Source organism: Oncorhynchus tshawytscha, linkage group LG05 (assembly GCF_018296145.1).
Source record: "Oncorhynchus tshawytscha isolate Ot180627B linkage group LG05, Otsh_v2.0, whole genome shotgun sequence".
Taxonomy (NCBI): domain Eukaryota; kingdom Metazoa; phylum Chordata; class Actinopteri; order Salmoniformes; family Salmonidae; genus Oncorhynchus; species Oncorhynchus tshawytscha.
In genome coordinates this window covers 85,020,080-85,042,171 of record NC_056433.1, presented here as the reverse complement: position 1 = coordinate 85,042,171, position 22,092 = coordinate 85,020,080, and the positions used below count along the sequence as shown (strand labels likewise).

General features: G+C 42.8%; 1 protein-coding gene and 1 long non-coding RNA gene across 2 annotated transcripts in view; one reads left to right on the top strand and one right to left on the bottom strand.

Moving 5' to 3' along the window:
* Positions 1-1,322: 1,322 nt before the first annotated feature.
* LOC121846555 lies at positions 1,323-13,472 on the bottom strand. Its single transcript, XR_006083493.1, has 2 exons — positions 13,098-13,472; positions 1,323-1,721 (listed from the first exon to the last, which is right to left on the bottom strand). It is a non-coding gene; the product is annotated as an uncharacterized LOC121846555 (long non-coding RNA).
* Positions 13,473-17,549: 4,077 nt separating this feature from the next.
* Positions 17,550-22,092, top strand: part of hs2st1b (heparan sulfate 2-O-sulfotransferase 1b) — a 57,577-nt gene continuing 53,034 nt past the window's right edge. The window contains exon 1 of the mRNA XM_024422435.2: positions 17,550-18,179. Within this exon, the coding sequence (XP_024278203.1) occupies positions 18,056-18,179 (124 nt within the window). The 5' untranslated portion in view covers positions 17,550-18,055. The remainder of the gene's footprint in view (positions 18,180-22,092) is intronic.

The window sequence follows — 22,092 nt, the reverse complement described above, 5'->3', positions numbered from 1 at the left end:
GCTGTTTTTCAGTCTCTCGGGTCCCAGCTTTTGATGCACCTGTACTGCACCTGTACCTGTACCTCGCCTTCTGGATGGTAGCAGTGTGAACAGGCAGTGGCCCAGGTGGTTGTTGTCCTTAATGATATTTTTGGCAATCCCGTGACATCGGATGGTGTAGGTGTCCTAGAGGGAAGGCAGTGTGCCCCCGGTGACCCGTTGGGCAAACAGCACAACCCTCTGGAGAACCCTGCGGTTGTGGACGGTGCATTTGCCGTACAAGGGGGTGATACAGCCCGACAGGATTCTCTCAGTTGTGCATTTGTAAAAGTTAGTGAGGGTCTTAGGCGCCAAGCCTGATTTCTTCAGCCAGTTACGCCTTCTTCACCACACTGTCTGTGTGGGTGGACCATTTCAGATTGTCAGTGATGTGTACAGCGAGGAACTTGAAGCTTTTCACCTTCTCCACTGCGGTCCCGTCGATGTGGATAGGGCTGTGCTCCCTCTGCTGTCTCCTGAACTCCACGATCAGCTCCTTTGTTTTGTTGACGTTGAGGGAAAGGTTATTTTTCTGGTACCTATCCGCCAGGGCCTTCACCTCCTCCCTATAGACTGTCTCATCATTATTGGTAATCAGGCCTACTACTGTGGTGTCGTCTGCAAACTTGATGATTGAGTTGGAGGCGTGCATGGCCACGCAGTCACGGGTGAAGAGAGAGTACAGGAGGGGGTTGAGCATGCACCCTTGTGGGGCCCCTGTGTTGAGGATCCGTGTAGTGAAGGTGTTGTTTCCTACCTTCACCACCTGGGGGCGGCCCATCAGGAAGTCCAGGACCCATTTGTACACGGAGAGGTTCAGACCCAGGGCTCTTGAGCTTAATGATGAGCTTGGAGGGTACTATGGTGTTGAAGGCTGGCACTATGGTGTTGAAGGCTGAGCTATAGTCAATGAACAGCATTCTTACATAGGTATTCCTCTTGTCCAGATGGGATAGGGCAGTGTGCAGTGCGATGGCGATTGTACATGTAGTCTAATCCTGTTCATATTGTTTACTCAGTAATCCATGTGAATTTATGTAGTCTAATCCTTTTTATAATGTTTACACGGTAACTGATGTAGTCTAATCCTGTTCATATTGTTTACCCAGTACAGGAACTGATGTACATCTAGTCTAATCATTTTCTGTACAGTGAGTGTTTTTTCCTTCATGTGATTGATTCATATTCCGTTTCTTTACATGCTTACTGACCAAAAAAAGCAACATAAAAGGTTGAGAATGTATGAAAATAACAATGCAGACTCTAGTGATGTTGACATGCGATCAATGACCATACATTAAGAATCTTTGTGGACTCCATTTAATCACATCTGGTACAATTCTATGTTACACAATCTTAAATAATCATGAGTAAGGTACAAAAGGGTATGAAATAATTACAAACAATAAAGCATATCCTATATCCTGCAAAAAAAAAAACACTTAACAGTATATGTTCTCATTCGAGTAGCCTATGTAGCCTAGCACTCACTACCTGGCTGGATTGTGAGAAAATACAATTTACTTTTATTTTTTTTATTCATCATTAGACAAGAGCTTGGGCTGGTATGTAAATGTTCTCATCAACAGGATATTCATTTCTTGGACCGTGTTGATCATGTTCAGCTTCGTGCAGGAGAAGGGAAATTTCGAAAGCATCCACTTCGTCATCAATAACAAAGGCGAATAGCATTGTTGCGTTTCCTAGAAAAAGCAGAAGTTGTCCGAGATGCAGTCAGTGCATACTGTATGTCCCCCCCCATCACTACCTAGTACACACTGGCTAGCACATTAGCACATTAGCTAGCTAGTACACACCATCTAGTATACACTAGCTAGGGGGAAAAAAAGTTTAATTGTCACGAAAGTCGTAGTGAAATGTGTTGTTTTATAGGGTCAGCCGTAGTAATACAGCACTCCTGTGTGTAAATTAGGGTTAGGTGTCTTGCTCAAGATCACATCGACAGAGCTAGTTAGTACACACACTAGCTAGCTAGTACGCATGATTTTTGCTGGAGCCAGACGCTATTGAACTCAAATCGCACACGGCACTAGCTGGTGGGTATAATTAGGGCATGATCTTTACCTTGCGTACCCCCCCCCCAGTCTGCGGTCAGCAGATATACCCTACTTATCACTAATGCTACCATTGAGGTATACAAGAAAGGTTACCACCACTTTGCTTGGATTCACACAATCTTGTAATTTATCATTCAAAGGAGCCCCTAGCTAGCGCGAATGATAAGTGATTACAGCCTCAAGTCTTCTTGGGTATGATGCTACAAGCTCGGCACACCTGTATTTGGGGAGTTTCTCCCATTCCTCTCTGCAGATCCTCCAAAGCGCTGTCAGGTTGGATGGGGTGCATTGCTGCACTGCTATTTTCAAATCAAACTTTATTTGTCACATGCGCCAAATACAACAAGTGGAGATATACATATAAATAAACAAATAAACTAACGTAAAAAAATAAAAAGTAACACAATAACATAACAACAATGAGGCTATATACAGGGGGTACTAAGTCCGTGTGCGGGGTACAGGTTAGAGGTAATTTCTACATCTAGGTAGGGGTAAAGTGACTATGCATAGATAATAAACAGCGAGTAGCAGCAGTGTGGTTAGAGCATTGGACTAGTAACCAGAAGGTTGCAAGTTCAAATCCCCGAGCTGACAAGGTACAAATCTGTTGTTCTGCCCCTGAACAGGCAGTTAACCCACAGTTCCTAGGCCGTCATTGAAAATAAGAATTTGTTCTTAACTGACTTGTCTGGTTAAATAAAGGTAAAATAAAAAATACAATTGTTCAGCAGTCTTATGGCTTGGGGGTAGAAGCTGTTAGGAAGCCATTTGGTCCTAGACTTAGCGCTCCGGTACCGCTTGCTATGTGGTAGCAGAGAAAACAGTCTATGACTTGGGTGACAAGTTGAAAACCACTCTCAGATTAATAGACAGAGATATGGATGCAAGGACTGACCATCCTTGATATCAACATTATAGTTATAACCATGTTATGAGGCTATACAGGACTGACCACCCATGATATCAACATTATAGTTAGAAACATGTTATGAGGCTATACAGGACTGACCACCCATGATATCAACATTATAGTTATAACCATGTTATGAGACTATACAGGACTGACCATCCATGATATCAACATTATAGTTAGAACCATGTTATGAGGCTATACAGGACTGACCACCCATGATATCAACATTATAGTTATAACCATGTTATGAGACTATACAGTGTGTTTACATTTACAATGTTTATAAATATTGGAGTAAAACAAGCTTATATTTTTTGGGTTCTGACGGTTGAACTAAACTCATGAGGCATTTATGAGTTACATTCTTCAAGAATCAATTAATATAATTTATAAGTCTAAAAATGGATGTAGCAAATACAGAGTACCCCTTTAAGTCTATCAAAAGTGTGCGAGTTTGAGCATGTGTCCATTACGCCTATGGATTTAAAACTATTTTATCAGCATGAATTAGATTGAGCAATGAAAGCCCCACTTGTTTTCTATAGGCTGGGATCCACACTATGCAACTGTTGCAAGAGCAATATTTTGACTGGCTGTCCACTGGTTTCAAAAACAATGGTTGCTAGGCAGCTTAAACGTCTTTAACTCAACCATTATTGGGTTCCAATACACATTTATATCTGTGAACAGCCATCCACAACAACCACAATCCGTAAAGCGCAAATAGTTAAATGAGAGAGCAGCAGTGTGATTCACGTCAATGCGCCATGTAAATATCAACAATAAGTGATATCCGTTTTGCTGTAGGTTACACCACTGCTGTCATCCTTACCTCCAAGGGTTTATTCAAATTGGATAATCTTTGGATGATGACAGCAGTCGAACAATTGGAAGACATAGTGGCCTACAAAACCTATTCCTGCTCTTTCCCCGCGATCCATCAAACACATTTGGTGTGTTTGCACAAGGGTGATATTTGCACAAGGGGCAGATCTAAGAAGGTGGAGGTGCTAGGGGTGTGTCCCATTCCTTCTGGTTATCAGACGGGGGGACTCTAGACGGGGGGGCTCTTCCCAACAATGCAGACTGACAGGCTCTTCCTAACAATGTAGACTTAAGGGGTCCTTCCCAACAATGCAGTCTGATGGGCGCTTCTCAACAATGCAGATTTACGGGTCCTTCCCAACAATGCAGACTTACAGGCTTTTCCCAACAATGCAGACTTACAGCACATCCCAACAATACAGACTTACAGGCTCTTCCCAACAATGCAGACTTACAGGATCTTCCCAACAATGCAGACTTACGGGCTCTTCCCAACAATGCTGACTGACAGGCTCTTCCCAACAATGCTGACTGACAGGCTCTTCCCAACAATGCAGACTGACAGGCTCTTCCCAACAATGCTGACTTACGGGCTCTTCCCAACAATGCTGACTGACAGGCTCTTCCCAACAATGCTGACTGACAGGCTCTTCCCAACAAGGCAGACTTAAAGGCTCTTCCCAACAAGGCAGACTTACAGGCTCTTCCCAACAAGGCAGACTTACGGGCTCTTCCCAACAAGGCTGACTTACAGGCTCTTCCTACATCCGTTTGCATGGTACGAGTCTCTGTGTCTTCGACTGAGCTTTCAGTCCTGACAGTGTCCAGTTCCCATTCCACTAAGGCATTAACATCCCTTGGAACCCACAGTCTCACAATGCCCCCCACCCTTCTCTAGAAGGGTAACCTAGGCAACTTTGGTTGCTTTTTCCTCAGGAGTACCGTGTTTCTTTGAAGGGTAGTATGACTGACTAGGCACAAATAAGTCAGCTCTCATCTCAACTCAGTCTCTTGTCCCCGTGCCAGTGACTTGATGCTTTGAAACAACCCCAGAGTAAGGTTTGAGCCTGTTGTAGTTTACCACGGTACGATGTACTACTTCATACAGCACCTCTGACAGTTTATTTTCACAATTTTGAAAGGACCCTTTGAATTTCTTCATCAGTTTGAGTGACAACCCCCTTTGTCCTCTGATTATCTCTAAGCCACACATTCATTTTCCTCATATCTCTGGGGTGTCACCTTTTAGATTAAAGTATTGCTTTTGTTTGCCTGTGGCTTTTAGGTGATTTCTCTTTACAGCTTCCCTTACAGTGCTTAAATTACCCTTGCACCTTTCGCACATACTAGCTGCATTCCAAACACTTAACAGACACACCCTATCCCCTCAGCCTTCAAATTAAGTGGACACTTCTGAAGACGTATCATGACGTCTGACGAGTATACACTTGCAGGGCAAGGGGCGAGGGAGGATGGAATTGTAACGGATGTCATCTGGAGATAGAGAGGAGGACCAAGGTGCAGCGTGGTAAGTGTTCATGTCTTTTCAATAAACAAACTGAACACTGGAACAAAACAATAAACGATGTGAACAAAACGAAACAGTACCGTGTTGCCCAAACCCTCACACGGAAACAAACACCCACAAACCAAAAGTGAAACCCAGGCTACCTAAGTATGATTCTCAATCAGGGACAACAATTGACAGCTGCCTCTGATTGAGAACCATACTAGGCCAAACTCAAAAACCAACATAGAAAAACAAACATAGACTGCCCACCCCAACTCACGCCCTGACCATACTAAAACAAAGACAAAAACAAAGGAACTAAGGTCAGAACGTGACAGGAATTCATTTAAAAAAATGGACCGCCCTTGCCTGGAAATGTATCAGCAACGATTTTGTTTTCAGCCACCGGTAGCTTGTGGGTGCTTTATAGGTGCTACCGTCAATTATGATTGCCTGTCTACTTATATTAACCTTATAATTATTAATATACGCCTACTGTATGATATCTAGCAAATTAATTAGCTAACTAGCATTAGCCTGCCTAGCTGGAACTTCTAAAGGAGTAAAATGTTTTATTTCTACCATTTCCAAAAGATAACCAAAGAAAAATATCATTACTTTTACGAGATGTGTTTGTGCACTATTAGCACAATTTCTAACTTATTTACATTCGTTTTAACTTATACTTGTATGTTGACTCCATATTGACGTTGAGATTTTTCTTAGACGTACAATCATCGCAAATTGAATTATGGAGTGTTTCAGGCCCCGAAGTGAAGATAATTGTACACTCACAAACTCCATTAAAAACGGCTTGGCTAATCATTTGGACCGACCATAAATATGGCCGCGGGGATTCCCCCAAGGGCATAATGCGAGGGTAGGTAGACGAGGGAGTGTCTTATATGAGTTTGAAACGCAGCCACTGAAAAACATCATGTTTCCCTGTCTTTTGTTGTGTTCCCATAACCACATCAACCGGTAAAGTCATTTCGGTACCAAACAGCCACCCTGTGTGGTGTGAACCCTTGTGGGAGATTGAACACTATTCCTGTATGACATCACATATGGGGCGGCAGGTAGCCTAGTGGTTAGAGCGTTGGACTAGTGTCATGGCGTTGGCCTCTTTGGGTTTAGCAAGCCCCATCCCCCTCTCCCTGCCTCCCCTCTTGCCTCCTTCAACTAGGCTGCTGTGGTCAGAGAGACGTCGTACATTCCTGAGTAGACCCTGCCACATGGCCACACAGTAGAGAGAAAGAGTAGATTTTCATGGAGAACAAAGGAAATCTTTCCACCTCACAGAACTTGAGGTACGAACAAATTTCATGTTCCGGAGAAAGTATAAAAGATTGGTGAAGAATCCAGCTACGAACTGGTCCGTTTGTCACAACTTGGGGAAGCTCATGGGAGACGGTGTGGCCACATGACCATAACGCTGTTTATATAATAACCTCAGATATGAGGTTTACATCTAATTGTTGTATAAGATGAATGAGTGAGTATGATACTGTTTGTATAATTGTGTAATATGATTTTGGACTGTTTAATGAAGAAAAATACAATTCCCTTTAGATTTGAACTAAATCAGAGGACCGCCCCTGAGCCCAGTTAGGGTCAGACATCCTGGGACAGCGCTCTTCCGCCCTTCCAAATAAAACCCCCACTCTGGTTTTCAATCAGCAGACTGAGCTTACCTCAATTACGAGATGGCTAAAGGTTGCAGACCATGTTTTTCTCCATTAGGAGGACAAAGGTTGTACCATTGCTGAATCTTTTAACCATACCACGTGGTTAAACCCTTAGACTATCGATACCGACAGAATAAGAACAAGTCTTTGATTTTAATTACTAGTCTGCAGCTAGGAATTCGGTATCATTGCTGACAAGGTACAAATCTGTCGTTCTGCCCCTGAACAGGCAGTTAACCCACTGTTCCTAGGCCGTCATTGAAAATAAGAATTTGTTCTTAACTGACTTGCCTAGTTAAATAAAGGTAAAATAAAATTTAAAAAATTGAACGTGAAGAACGACAACCGTTGAAACATCAATTTTATAACGAATGTCACTCTGAACAATCTCCTCTAACCACAATCGAGAGAGAGGGAGAGAGACGGACAATTCTACAAAATAAATGTACTTTTCACCAGCGATCAACACTGAGCGTAAATATATATATATATTGATTGCAATTGTTCCCGAATGAGTGAGCGTTCATGTGCAAAGGATTAGCATTTCAATTGTTATAATTATCACTCTGTAGTGACTTCTTAGTCGACCCCCACTTCCCCTTTTGTCTAACAAGCCGACATGCCGGTTTAGCCCACTAGGGCACATTCTCCTATCATTACATGTAACCACATTTACCTTGTTTGTTTATGCATTTCTGTGAATTACTTAGTTAGTAATAAATAAATGATTTAAGACAATTGATGTATGGATGACTCATAGTGAAGACTGGGTTCGTGCAGATAACCAACAATTTACGATGTTTGGAATGAGACTAACGTGAGGTAAAGTAAATACTGAATTAATTAGAAGACTAATTAATAAGAAAATATCTGAAAAGTTATTTTTAGGAAATTATAAATTTAATCTGAATATTTTTCCTTGGTGCCCCAACTTCCTAGTAATTACGGTTACATGATTAATCAATCTAATCGCGTATTAACTAATTACAGAGAATCTTTGATAAAAATTATCAGTATTCAGTTAATGATAGTAAAAGACACGACATTTATTACGCCCCGTGCGAGGAATCTAAGAGAGAATTAGACTTTGCTGTAGAATTCTATATATCAATTTTGCAAACAGAATTGTACAAACAGACTGCTTTGTATACATTCAAACTGGTTGTGTGTTCCCATTCGAAGGGGCTCCAGAGCGCCTCCAGTAGTGGTTTTTAGCGTCAGAGCAATGAGTGATAAATTCCAGATTTAGTCCGTTAGGCCAAACGGTACTATTTCTGTCGGTCAATATTAACTTCTAGAGACAGTAAGGTTAGAAATGAGAAGATATTCGTTTGGTGTCCGAGCCTAAGTATTTTTCTCCGCCTACCGCACTACACCAGTGTGGACAGACTACAGGCATATCCGTTATGTACCGTGTCGCTCCGGTCAACACAACGCTAGCAAAGTATGCCGAATGGTTTAATGTGAGACGTCACTAGTAAACCCACCCTTTCCGTGGTAAAGGGGACCCTATTTTGTGCTTAGAACGTGGTATTTCTGATTATCGTCGGAATACGAGATGCTAACAGAGGGGGAACATTTTTCACTTCCTGTGTTCCGTTTAAATTCCTCCGCCTTGCGCGACGGAAGTCCCGCCCTTTATACTTCCGTTTGATTTCAGCATTCTGCATCACTGCTGGTGAAGAATCGCAAGTACATCTCTTAAAAGAAGTGTTGGAAATCCAAACGTGGATCACGTTAAAATAATCCAGCAATCTCAATTGCTTGGGTCTCATTCAATTTATTTATTTAAATTGTCGGACATATCTTTCTAGGTTCTTCCAATTAAATGAGACACCTTAAACTTTGCAATAGTAACCTAGATGAACCAACTTCCCAGGTGAATTTAAAGTTTAATTCCCAGATAGCCTATATAGGTTTGATTATTCATTAAATTTGATCAATCAGTAAAATCTGCTTCTGCAAAGCACAATCAATCAGTCCCCCCTCCAGCGGGAATCCCATATGGCTTTGGCCTGAGGGGAAAGTGTACCATAGTGGTAAATGTACCTAACATTATCTTTATGATAATCCAGCAATCTCAATTGCTTCGGTATTATCGTCTCATTCAATTTATTTATTTAAATTGTCGGACATACCATTCTAGGTTCTTCCAATTAAATGAGACACCTTAAACTTTGCAATAGTAACCTAGATGAACCAACTCCCCAGGTTAATTTAAAGTTGAATTCCCAGATAGCCTATCCAGGTATGATTAATCATTATCATTGATTAATTCAATTTGCTTTTGCAAATTCATTCGCATCCAACTTCCACAGTATTGTCCAGTACTGATGGTACATTAACATCTATAAATAGAATAAAATTGTTTTTGCAGCTCCCAATATATTCCAAAACCAAACTTTGGAAAATTAGGAAAAACATTTTTTTCCTTTCAAAATGTTCTAATAATGTGCAAGCTATCAGAGGGGGTAGTCCCCACCCGCCTGCTAATTAGGTAACCTCCACACGCAAATGGATTGATCTCTGACCTCAGCAGCGATACCAACCTTAATTATGCCATTAGTGGGAAAGCAGACAACAATGCTTTCCAAAATCAACCATCGGGTGCAGGCCTCGTAAAGGTTCTCTCCAGTCTAGCCCTGATGTCTTGCCACCCAAGTTTGGCATCTGTTCAATACCGCAGTGCACAGCTGAAGCACGAGCAGGTCATGGGAGACATAAAGGGACAGGTGGAGTAATGGTAGACATAAAGGGACAGAGGGAGAGAACCGGGAAACCAATGGCAGATGCAGAAAAGGGAAGAATTCTGCTAGCTATGGAACTGCACTTGAAAACTGAACAATTAAATGTAATTGCAAAAACATATGACGATGAACAAGCACAAGCTCTTCAACAAAATTGTCTTCTACAGAAACAAAATCATATGCTACAGGAACAAATCAATTTAGCCAAAACTAAATACGATGATGTCCACGCCAAACTAGATAAATCTGAAGAGTTATCTACAAACAGGAGCTCAAATTGATAACATGCTATTTTGTTAAACGTTACCCAGAGTAGCAATGTTCTCCTCAAAACACTGCAGACCAAAGACCATCAGTTAATGAACACAATGACCAAGTTGGATGACAAATCAGCAGAACTCATTGAAGTCGCTGACCAAATGAATGATGAGAGAACTCGGGTGATGAAGATGGAAATATTGATTTCTAAGCAAGCGGAGGAAATCTCATCACTGAATCTCTCGCTCCGTACTCAAGACCTCTATCTGCAAACCATGACAGATAAGTTTGAGACCGAAAAGGAGCAAGTGCGACACTCACGTGTCCAAAATCAGTACTCTAAGCGCTGAAGTGGACTCTGCAATGCAGCAGAATACCACGCGTAGGTACCATTTGACAGTCATGAACAAAGACTGCCAGTTTATGGATCAAAGTACTGTTCCTTCTTTCCATTAAAACTGTCTGATTGTGGGTTGTACAGAGTGGTTCATGTTTTGTTCATTTGTAAAAGATTGCAGGCTGGCAGAGAGCCCCCCCCCCCAGAGCACCCATGACAACGTCTATCACAGGCCGCCCTTTTGAGAGGAGAGCTGTAGACTTAATGAGTTTGTTTACAGAGTTGGGACGAGGTAACAAACACATAATGGTAGTGTCAGATTACTTTACTAGGTGGTCAGAGGCACATGCCATACCCAATCAGGAAGCAGTAACAGTTGCCAAGAAACTGGTAGAGGAATTTGTGTTGAAGCTAGGCGTTCCTCGCTCTATCCATAGTGACCAGGGGTGAAATTTTAAATGAATTATTTTTTTGAGAAAACATGTAAAACGGACTCATTAAGTCTACAGCTCTCCTCTCAAAAGGACGGCCTGTGACAGACCTTGTCATGGGGTGCTCTGGGGGGGGGGCTGGACCCTGTAAATTGTATGCAGCGTATGCCACACAGCACTTACACCACTGCTTTATGGCTCTCTGCTAGCCTGGCCAGTTAAATCTTGCTCTAATTTTACTCGGTGAGTTTTTCAACACCTAAATAGCCTCCTGTTCTATCATTGTGGATAAAGGTTAAGTATCTCCTGTACGAGTTCCTCTAGTACAACCCCTCTCCAGATGGTGTCATCTGTCTCATAGTTTTAAAAATCACTGACTACTTTAATATATGGAACCCTAGTCACTTTAATAATGTTTACTTATCTTGCATTACCCATCTCATATGTGTATATACTGTATTCTATACTATTCTACTGTATCTTAGTCTATGCCTCTCTGACATTGCTCGTCCTTATATTTATATATTCTTACTTCCATTCCTTTACTTAGATTTGTGTGTATTGGGTATATGTTGTGAAATGGTTAGATATTACTGTACTGTCGGTGCTAGAAACACAAGCATTTCGCTACCCCCACAATAACATCTGCTAAACACGTGTATGTGACTAATAAAATTGGATTTGATTTGAATACTTCCTCTCCTGTTTTGACAGTGGCCAAGTGGCACATGCTCTCTCTCTCTCGTTCTCTCTCTCGCTCTCTCGTTCTCTCTCGTTCTCTCTCTCTCTCTCTCTCTCATTCTCTCTCGTTCTCTCTCTCTCTCGTTCTCTCTCTCTCTCTCTCGTTTCTGGAAGAGGACTGCCCCTATGTCTGTGTCGCTATCCATTATGAAATATAGATTTGGGTCCGGGAAAGCCAGTTTGGGGGGGAGGGGTAAGCTTGGATTTTAATGAACTAAAAGCCACTTCACACACTGCATTCCACTCAAAACATTGTCCCCCTTATTTGTCAATCTATACAAAGGCATCCGTCAACACTACAAAACTGGGGCTAGGCCATGAACTGACTCTCTGTTTTCAAGGGGTCAGTGGACACTCCCTCCTCCGAGATAACGTTTCCCAGGTAGCTCACCTACGACCTGAACAAACGGCACTTAGACGGCTTCACCTTTTAAGTCCTGCCTGCTCCAATCTGGTGAAAACCTTGTCTAAACGTTTCACATCCTCCTGGAATGTAGGACCAAACACTACGATGTCGTCTAAGTACACCAGACATGTTGTCCACTGTAAATCAGCCAGAACCAGGTCCATGAGACGCTGGAAGCTGCTTGGAGCATTTGTCAACCCAAACCCAATGACCTGGAATTCAAAATTCTCTTTGTCACAAAAACAGTTTTGCAACCATCCTTGAGATGCATCTCCACTTTGCCGATACCCACTGGCTAAGTCTAAAGTGGAAAACCACTGAGCTAGCGAGTCCAAGGTCTCGTCGATCCTAGGAAGTGGATAAGCATCTTTAACCAGTGTTCTCGTTTAGCCTTCTGTTAATCGCACAGAACCTGATTGAGCCGTCCTCCTTTCTTAATAACACCACTGGTGGTGTCCATGGACACTGTCGGATGGGTTAACTTTTCCCCTTTCTAGCATGTCCTGCGAATGCTTGTGAAACTCTGCTTCCAGATGAACAGGTACCCAACCTCAACACTCGTTTGATAGGCCTGGTGTCCCCTGTGTCAATCCTTGTGTCGCCCAAGTAAAAAAAAAAAAAAAAAAAAAAAAAAAATCACCATTGTTTTAAACACTTCCACATTCCTTCCCACCAATTTCTTTTTACAGCTCTCAGCTGCACCTCAGTTAGCTGGCTGAAATCTATGTCCAGCTTTTGGATGAACTGTTTTTACATCCCACTTTGCTGTGGTGGGAGAGTATGGCAGCTAGTTAGAATCCTGTAGCCTACCTATTTTTTTTTTTTCATGTGCAATGTGCAACCACAGTGCCAGCAGACCCTGCTATTGGTCAAAATAGGTCGTCCTCTGTCGTTCCCGGGGAAACTAGATCCTCCCTCCCCTCTCCCCTGGTCCAGGCTGTATCTGATCAAGCTCTATAGCAATGCTAATGGCCTCTTCCAAAGTTTTTGGTACTCCTTTGAGCAGGTGCATACAAAGATAACTGCACCCAATGTGTGTAATAAAATGATCTCGTGCCAGTGAATCAGGTCGCACTTTCATCTGGATAAACCTTTTGAAGCTAGTCTGCTTAAATCATGACCAAAGTCACGAATGCACTCACCCACTTTACGTTCTCTGTCCTGAAAAAAATAAATAAAATTGCACAAATCCAGTCAGCATGTTTCGATGGCTCAAAATGGCGCTGCAAAGCCACTTTGGTGGGAAAATGGAGGGAGAAGTCGAAACAACCTGGGAACAGCAATCAAATAACCACCAACCGAACGACAGCTGGTGGTGGATCAGCCGGGTGCCACGGACAGACGGATTGACCAGCCGGTGCTCATGCCAGAATCTTTCGAGGGGAAGGAAAGCAAATGGACTGTTTGGATTGAACAATTTGAGTTAGCAGTGAAAGTGAATGCTGTTGTAATCGTTCTTTGTATCCTGAGGTTAAAGTATTACAAAATCTCAAGAGTATTTCCTCTCAGCAACAGCATGAGGAAGTTCAAACTATTTGCTGCTCGCCATCCATTCACTGCAGTTAACTCAAATGTGTCAAATAAGGTCTAGTGTTTTTGTGTGGTTTAGGCCCAGACCATCACAGTAGGTGTGAGCAGAGCATGTTGAACATCTGATACATACATCCTTAGGTCTTAGGTCAGCAACAGCCTGCCTCACTGCCTGTGTCACACCCTGATCGGTGTCGCACCCTGATCGGTGTCGCACCCTGATCGGTGTCGCACCCTGATCGGTGTCACACCCTGATCGGTGTCACACCCTGATCGGTGTCACACCCTGATCGGTGTCACACCCTGATCGGTGTCACACCCTGATCTGTGTCACACCCTGATCTGTTTCACCTGTCTTGTGCTTGTCTCCAACCGCCACCAGGTGTCTCTCATTTTTCCCCATTATCCCCTGTGTATTTATACCTGCGTTTTCTGTTTGGCTGTTGCCAGTTCAGTCTTGTATTGTCAGGTCTTACCAGCATGTTTCCCATTGTTTTCCTGTTCTCAAGTTTTTGTTTCTAATCTTCCCGGTTCTGACCTTTCTGCCTGTCCTGAACCTTTACTGACTCTGACCTGGTTACAAACCTCTGCCTGCCCTCGACCTGCCTTTTGCCTGCCCCTGTGTTATAATAAATAATCAGAGAATTGAACTATCCGCCTCCTATCTGTATCTGGGTCTTATCCTGGGTCGTGATAGCCTGACAGTAAGCAGCAGATTACAGTGAAATATACTGCATATTGTTTAAGAGAAATGCCATGACAGTGGAGGTGCAACTTAGAAATAGCCCCAAAAAACCCACAACCAATACATTTTCACCCGTGACATCGTTTTCAAAGTATCCCAATTTTGCGGGAAAACCGTGAACATGGCAACAATGCTTTCAAGACTATTCGAAACTCAAAACCTCAGAGTTAAAACATTTGAGTAGCTACATTTTTGCATAGAGGTTCCTATTGGTTGATTCTGATACCACAGATAGAACAATGAGACAGATATTTCACCAGATGTATAAATGTGAAGCATCCGCTTGGCTTTTCCACTCACCAAATATGGTGGTGAAAGGAAGCCCAGTGGCCGGCAGTGGGAGAAGATGGAATTGCACATGCGCACCTCGCAGAGTAGGCGTTCCCTAACGGATGTACCAATAGGATCTTGCTAGCTCGTGCTTGGCTCTGCCCACCTCCTTGCTTGTTCTGCACACTATGACTCATTTATCCACATTGGAAACGACAGGCTGTGGTCTATCTTGGTTTAGTTATAAAAAATCTTTGCTGATACTTTCCAAGTGTGAAACTTTTTGCAACAACTTTGCAATAAGAAAATGGCAGAGTTCCCGAGTTGTCTTGAATTTGGCATGAGAACGAACCAAGCGCTATTGTTATATCAAAGATGGTGGATAAATGATGAACGTTCACTCAGGCCGTTTAACATTGAATAAAATGCTAAATTCCGGTCTGCTCTCCCATAGTTCTTATTATACCCAGCCCTAACTAACAGTCCTAACCCGGCAGAAAATCTGTCAATGAGAAAGTGTCAAATTTGGTCTACAACAAATCATGGCCTACTTGCTACCTGAGGTTTGTTTGATCGAATAGAAGTTTTGTAGTGCTTAAGATGTTGAGTGTACTGATGATATACAGCGCCTTCGGAAAGTATTCAGGCCACTTGACTTTTTCCACATTTTGTTACGTTACAGCCTTATTCTAAAATAGATTACATTGTTTTTTCCTTCATCAATCTACACACAATACCCCATAATGACAAAGCAAAAACAGGTTTTTAGAAATCTTAGCGAATGTACACACACACACACACACACACACACACACACACACACACACACACACACACACACACACACACACACACACACACACACACACACACACACACACACATATATATATATATTTGCTAAGATTTCTAGCAACTATCTTCAGATCTCTCCAGAGATGTTCAATCAGGTTCAAGTCAGGGCTCTGGCTGGGCTACTCAAGGACATTCGGAGACTTGTCCTGAAGCCACTCCTGCATTGTCTTGACTGTGTAATTAGGGTCGTTGTCCTGTTGGAAGGTGAACCTTCGCCCCAGTCTGAGGTCCTGAGCGAGCTGGAGCAGGTTTTCATCAAGGATCTCTTTGTACTTTGCTCCATTCATCTTTCCCTCGATCCTGACTAGTTTCCCAGTCCCTGCCGCCGAAAAACATCCTCAACACATGATGACGCCACCACCATGCTTCACCGTAGAGATCGTGCCAGGTTTGCTGCAGATGTGACACTTGGCATTCAGGCTAAAGAGTTTAATCTTGGTTTCATCAGACCAGAGAATCTTGTTTTCTCCTGGTCTGAGAGCCCTTTAGGTGCCTTCTGGCAAACTCCAAGCGGGCTGTCATGTACATTTTACTGAGGAGTGGCTTCTGTCTGGCCATTCTACCATAAAGGCCTGATTGGTGGAATGCTGCAGAGATGGTAGTCCTTCTGGAAGGTTCTCCCATCTCCACAGAGGAACTCTAGAGCTCTGTCAGAGTGACTATGGGTTTCTTGGTCACCTCACTGACCAAGGACTGCTCAGTTTGGTAGGGCGGCCAGCTCTAGGAAGAGTCTTGGTGGTTCCAAACTTCTTCCATTTAAGAATGATGGAGGCCACTGTGTTCTTGGGGGATCACAATGCTGCAGATATTTTTTGGTACCCTTCCCCAGATCTGTGCCTCGACACAATCCTGTCTCGGAGCTCTACGGACAATTCCTTCGGCCTCATGGTTTTTGCTCCGACATGCACAGTTTTTTAAATTTTTAATACATTTGCAAACATTTCTAAAAACCTGTTTTCACTTTGTCATTATGGGGTATTGTGATGTCATTATGGGGTATTGTGATGTCATGATGGGGTATTGTAATGTCATTATTGCTGAGGATTTTTAATTTTTAAAATCCATTTTTAGAATAAGGCTGTAACGTAACAGAATGTGCAAAATGTCAAGGGGTCTGAATACTTTCCGAAGGCACTGTATTTTGGCCATATACCATAACCCCTTGTGGCTTATTGTTTAATCATAGCAGTCAAACAAATTCAATTGACATCCATTGATGGAAAATGATCTGGCGAGTTTAACAAGGGATCTTTTCTCTTGCCATATATTTAAATTCCTTTGCTAAGTAATCTCAAAGCTTGCAATAATTCTTATATTGAGGAAACTCAAATTTAGCTTCTGACATCGTTACAAGTTACACGGAACCCAAACTGGCTGCGCGCGTGCGCCATCGTGCATAAATGTATTGTGTCCCCCCCGCACAAAATGCGATCACGACACGTAGGATAAAATATCAACACAAGTTCTGAATTAATTATATTAATTTGGGGACAGGTCGAAACGCATTAAACATTTATGGCAATTTAGCCAGTTAGCATGCACTTGTTAGCTAATTTGTCCTATTTAACTAGCTTGCTGTTGCTAGCTAATTTGTCCTGGGATATAAACATTGAGTTGTTATTTTACCTGAAATGCACAAGGTCCTCTACTCCGCCAATTAATCCACACATAAAACGGTCAACCGAATCGTTTCTAGTCATCTCTCTTCCTTCCAGGCTTTTTCTTCTCTTTACTTTATATTATGATTGGCAACTTTCATAACTTAGGTGCATTACCGAAACTGACCTCGATCATCTTTCAGTCACCCACATGGGTATTTTTTAAATTTTATTTATTTCACCTTTATTTAACCAGGTAGGCTAGTTGAGAACAAGTTCTCATTTGCAACTGCGACCTGGCCAAGATAAAGCATAGCAGTGTGAGCAGACAACACAGAGTTACACATGGAATAAACAATTAACAAGTCAATAACACAGTAGAAAACAAAGGGGGAGTCTATATACAATATATATGTATAACCAATGAGGAGATGGCACATGGGTACCTGCTTCTATAAACCAATAAGGAGATGGGAGAGGCAGGACTTGCAGCGCGATCTGCGTCAGATATAGGAATGACTTCTATGCAGATACTTGTTGGCGCACACGAGCAGTGTGGTGCAATAATTGAATAACATAGATTTCTAAATTGATTTTGCAATGCAAGAGGTGTAGTCAGGCTGTTACTATAATGTTCCTTCTTAATTGGCTTGGTAACGTTATAGAAAATGGTTTATTGTATAGATATGGCAACTAATCTCCTGCTGTGAAAAAAAATTGTTTTGCTCGTTTTCTGTCATTTTTGGCGGTGCGGGTTTTGAGTAAATCATTCCCTCGAAAAGAGCCAGTCCTGGCAACCCTGCTTGAAAGCGCGCTGTGTGTATAGCAGGCTGCTTTTCACCGGAGCACGGATGAAACTACGGACGGAGCGGAGAGAATTTGGACCGCGAAGAGAACAAGACCCAACGTTGAACTGATTTGATAAGTGTCAGATATTAAATTAGTGGGTAGCATTAGTTAGTTTTTTTAATCCCTTGATAAGTGAACGTTAGTCTCGGACATTCCCATCGTTTGCCTGCATTGATGAACACAAGACTTGACTTCACCCTGTCTCTTATGAATATTGAATTCGCGGTATGAATTGTTTACATCTGATAGTTTGATGGGGCTTTTAAGGATTATGATGCCTCCCAAGTTACAGCTTTTGTCTATTTTGGTTTTTGGAGTGTCGATGCTCTTCATTGAAAACCAAATCCAGAAATTGGAGGAGTCGCGGGCAAAACTGGGTAAGCGTTTGAACGTTGTGCACACGATATTTTATAAAATATGAACATTTAGTTACGTGCTAAGTGTTTGGAGAATTACAATCATCGACTTTAGATTGGAAAGCTATCTTGGGGTTTTTGCGTAACGTTTAACTAGCTTAAGATAGCTTTCCAGTCAAGAGTGCAGTTTTGCATTCTAATCGAGCTCGCTTGCAGCTGGTTACCTAAAGGCAACTCAGTAGCTAGTTGACTGGCTACAATTTATCCCCTGTTTCCACATTTAGCTGATGTTTTCCAAAAACAAACTAGGTAACTTAATACGTTTTTAGTATTTACCAGAAGATACCCGAACCTACCGTAACGCTTTTTTTTACACTGAGCTGCACTGGGGTCAGAACGTAATCATGGTTTCATTAACGCAAGAGATCAACATAGCAAATTGGGAGTGATGAACCAATGGAAGACCATCCCATTTCAATGACAGAAGGGGCGGGGAGGCATTGAGTGATGCTAATATGGGTGAGGGACATGGCAGGATCAAAGTTGGGGAGAGATTAACTTTAGGAAAATTGTGTTGCTATTGACATTTCGAAGTTCACTAGTTTCCAGTAACTATAGTTTCCAGGCCATACTAGATTTACTGTTGATACATAGCACTACTAAGCTGTTGCTAGCACCAACATGAGGGTGATGCAAACGTGGCTATACAATTTATGTGCAAAAGGATCTCGGCCTTCAGACACGATGGAGTCGGAAAACATACCTCAATGCAGAGATGTGATATGCCACTGTACTCCAAATTGTAACTTTATCCACACTGATACATAGACAAGATTGAAATACTGCTAGTTTTCCTTGAAAAATTCCCTTTTTGTCCTCATGCTAGCTAGCATGAGGTGGCTACTGCTAGCTAGCATGAAGATGAAAGTTGCCATTTCCCGGGTAAAAATGTGCAGTGTTTCAATCTTCTCGTTACAGCTGCATTGTAACTCAGTTGGTTGGAAATCTGTGTCGTCTTGTTCAAATCAAGCTAAAGATGGAGCAGGAATGGCTCTCATATCTACGCGTGAAGAATTTTGATTTGAAGAAGCTAGCTGTCACAGCTATAGCTGTGTTGATATGTTTCCCATTCCCTTAGAGGCAATTCTGCATCATGCAGTTGTCCCCACCTAGGTCTGATCCAAAAAGATTTCCCCTTCCAACAAATAGAATGTCAGGTTATCGTTTCACCTGGGTATGATACTGCTGCAGAGAGAACACGCCCTTATCCACATGGACAGGGCCGCTGTGGAGAGGGTCAAAAGGTTGGACATCACCGAGGACCTGAAATGGTCCTCTTCACACCGACAGCGTGGTGATGAATGCTCAACAGAGCCTTGTTGAAGAAATTAGTCTTGGCCCCCCAATACCCTCCCTCACAAACTTACACATGCACCATTGAGAGCATCCTGTCGGCTGTATTACCGCATGGTAAGGCAATTGCACCGCCTGAAACCGCCTTAAGGGTGGTGCGGTCAGCCAGACTCCTCATCGGGGGCACAATGCCCTCCAGGACATCTAAAGCAGCCAGTGTCATAGAAGGTCTAGAAGATCTTCAAGAACCTCAGCCACCCGAGCCACGGCCTGTTCACCCCGCTACCATCTAGAAGATCTTCAAGGACCTCAGCCACCCGAGCCACGGCCTGTTCACCCCTCTACCATCTAGAAGACATCTATCTCCAGGCCATCAGACTAGCCAGGCCTCCGCCCAGTACCCTGCCCTGAACCTTATTTTATTGAGCTTTATTTACCTAGGCAAGTTAGTTAATAAGAACAAATTCTTATTTACAATGACGGCCAAACCCAGACGACGCTGGGCCAATTTGTGCGCCGCCCCTATGGGACTCCCAATCACTGGCCGTCCGGTTGTGATACAGCCTGGAATCGAACCAGGGTCTGTAGTGAAGCCTCTAGCACTGAGATACAGTCCCTTAGACCGTTGTGTCATTCTGGAGCCCAGAACCTTAGACACTAGCCGGCTATCACCCGGTACTCTACCCTGCCACCACCCGGTACTCTACCCGGCCACCACCCGGTACTCTACCCGGCCACCACCGGTACTCTACCCGGCTACCTACCACCCGGTACTCTACCCGGCTACCTACCACCCGGTACTCTACCCGGCTACCTACCACCCGGTACTCTACCCGGCTACCTACCACCCGGTACTCTACCCGCTACCTACCACCCGGTACTCTAGCCCGGCTACCTACCACCCGGTACTCTAGCCGGCTACCTACCACCCGTTACTCTACCCTGCCACCACCCGGTACCCAACCCGGCTACACCACGCGGCTACCTACCACCCGGTACTCTACCTACCACCACCCGGTACTCTACCCGGCTACCTACCACCCGGTACTCTACCCGGCTACCTATCACCCGGTACTCTACCCCACCCGGCTACTCTACCACCTACCACCCGGTACTCTACCCGGCTACCTACCACCCGGTAATCTACCCGGCTACCTACCACCCGGTACTCTACCCGGCTACCTACCACCCGGTACTCTAGCCTACTGCTGCTCTATGTACATAGAATCATTGAACACTGATCACTTTCAATGTTTACACACTGTTCTACACACTTTATATCTATATACTGTATTCTACACATGGCTCATCCTGTATAACTAACTACTGCTTGATATACACATATTTTCTATTCACATTCGGTATATACACACCATTCACATATTATATTCTGGACTCTGGTCCGGAAGATAATTTCATGCAATTCTATCCATCTTGCCATGGGGTTTTGTACTGTGTATTTAAATACGATATTCTTGACATGGCTCCAAACCATCTCTACTACTGTACATACCATTCTTAGTATCTCTACTACTTGTCATACCATTCTTAGTATCTCTACTACTTGTCATACCATTCTTAGTATCTCTACTACTTGTCATACCATTCTTAGTATCTCTACTACTGGTCATACCATTCTTAGTATCTCTACTACTGGTCATACCATTCTTAGTATCTCTACTACTGGTCATACCATTCTTAGTATCTCTACTACTTGTCATACCATTCTTAGTATCTCTACTACTGGTCATACCATTCTTAGTATCTCTACTACTGGTCATACCATGTTGATACAGTGCCTTCAGAAAGTATTCATACCCCTCGACTTATTCCACATCTTGTGTTACAGCCTGAATTCAAAATGGATTAAATACATTTTCTCTTTTTCCCAGCAACAAAAAATACCCCATAATGACAAAGTGGAAACATGTTTATAGACATTTTGTAGAAGCACTTCTGACATTGACTACAGCTGTGAGTCTTTCTGGGTAAATCTCTTAAGTGCTTCCCACACCAGGATCGTTCAACATTTGCCCATTATTCCTTTCAAATTGGTTGTTGATCAAAAGCTAGAGAAACTATTATCAGGTCTTGCCATATATTTTAAAATAGATTTAAGCCAAAGCTGTAACTCGCCCACTCAGGAACATTCAGTGTCTTCTTGGTAAGCATCTCCAGTGTAGATTTGTCTTCTTTGTAGGTTATTGTCCTGCTGAAAGGGGAATTTATCTCCCAGTGTCTAGTGGAAAGCAGACTGAACCTTCTTCTAGGATTTTGCCTGTTCTTAGCTCCCTTCCATTCTTTTTTATCCTGAAAAACTCCCCCAGTCCTTAATGATTACAAGCATACCCATAACATGATGCAGCCACCACTATGTTTGAAGATATGGATAGTGGTACTCTGTAATGTGTTGTATTGGATTTGCCCCAAACATGAGGCTTTGTATTCAGGACATAGTGTATTTCTTTGGCACATTTTCAGCAGTGTTACTTTCGTGCCTTGTTGCAAACAGGATGCATGTTTTGGAATATAAAAAAAAAAATTCAGTACAGGCTTCCTCCTTTTCACTCTGTCAATTAAG